The sequence below is a fragment of the Gavialis gangeticus genome, unplaced genomic scaffold (genome assembly GCF_001723915.1).
Source record: "Gavialis gangeticus isolate Ggan-Ray unplaced genomic scaffold, GavGan_comp1, whole genome shotgun sequence".
NCBI lineage: Eukaryota > Metazoa > Chordata > Crocodylia > Gavialidae > Gavialis > Gavialis gangeticus.
This window is the reverse complement of record NW_017729025.1, coordinates 14,550,579-14,551,953: the sequence shown is the minus strand read 5'-3', so window position 1 is coordinate 14,551,953 and position 1,375 is coordinate 14,550,579. Positions and strand designations below refer to the sequence as shown.

The window sequence follows — 1,375 nt, the reverse complement described above, 5'->3', positions numbered from 1 at the left end:
ATGATCTCATGAGGTCCCTTCCAGTCCTAATGTCTATGAGATTTAAGAAATCTAAGAGTATTGGTGGCAGGTCAAGGGAAGTGATTATTCCCCTCTATTCAGCACTGGGGAGGCCACATCTAGAGTCCTGTGTCCAGTTTTGGACTCACTACAGAAAGGATGTGGACACATAAGAAAGTATCCAGTAGAGGGCAACAAAAATGGTAAGGGGGCTGGAGGACATGTCTTATGAGGAGAAGCTGAGGGAACTGGGCTTATTTAGTCTGGAGAAGACTGAGAGGGGATTTAATAGCAGCCTTTGACTACCTGAAGGAGGGTTCAAAAGAGGATGGAGCTGGACTGTTCTCAGTGGTGGCAGATGAAAGAACAAGGAGCAATGAGCTCAAGTTGCAGCAAGGGAAGTTTAGGGTTGATATTAGGAAGAATGTTCTCACTAGGAGGGTGGTGAAACACTGAAGCAGGTTACCCAGAGAGGTCGTGGACTGGAGATTTTTAAGATGTGGCTAGACAAAACTTTGGCTGGGATGATCTAGTTGGGTATGGTCCTGCATTGAGCAGGGGGTTGGACTAAATGTGAACCTCCAGAGGTCTCTTCCGGCCCTCATTTTCTATGATTGTGTTTGGTTCCTGACTTTCTCAGTATTTAAATTGTAAATGAGCTTTTGATGACTTTTTTCCCTCCTCTTTTTCCCTTTCAGGAACAGATGGATAAAAGATTGAATGTGGCAACAAATCTTAACCAGGACATAGGCCATCTCAAGAAGCTGCTAGTGTCAGTAAGCCAAATGCTCTCCAAGGGAAGAGAACACTATCAGCTAGTAGGTATGAAATGGCGTCTTAGCTGTAAGTGATGGGTTGCTGTCTGATGTCAGCATCCTCCGACTTGACACATCAGTGGGAATCCCATTTGGTTTTAACCAGTCAGGAATCTGATAAATTTAATATTTCACAAAGGAACTCAATCAGGCTGCCGCCTCCTCCATCCATTCAGCCTGCACTAATCTCCCACTTCTCTGTTCCTTCAGTTGAGCCCAAGGGCTTGTACTCTGGTTACAGATCTTCATACCTCTGTTCTGGCACTTCCCAGCTTGTCTCTGTTCTTGTCTCTTCCATGTGACAGTCTTCCTGGTCTGGATAACTCCCCTTATACCTGAGGCAGTGCCATGTTTCCCTTTGCCAGTTTTTAGGGAAAAGTTATACATTCAGATCTTCCATTGGAATGGGGCAGACAACTGCTAGGCAATCCCTGAGCATGCAGGGAGAGCTGCGGCAGTTGCCATAATACAGATCTCTTAAGGTCTCATTTGGAGGCACTAAGGACAGGCAGATCTTGGGGGTGGGGGGGGGTAGGAAGGGGTAAACTCCTTTAAAAGGG

General features: G+C 46.0%; 1 protein-coding gene across 7 annotated transcripts in view; it reads left to right on the top strand.

Moving 5' to 3' along the window:
* The window catches only part of KTN1 (kinectin 1), a 148,740-nt gene that overhangs the window by 145,536 nt on the left and 1,829 nt on the right, over positions 1–1,375 (top strand). For 6 of the 7 annotated variants that reach the window (XM_019518424.1, XM_019518428.1, XM_019518427.1 and 3 more), the window contains one exon: positions 699–818. In XM_019518424.1, coding sequence (XP_019373969.1) covers positions 699–818 — 120 coding nt within the window. Of the gene's footprint in view, positions 1–698; positions 823–1,375 lie in introns of all 7 variants that reach the window. The other variant, XM_019518423.1, reaches the window with a different exon arrangement.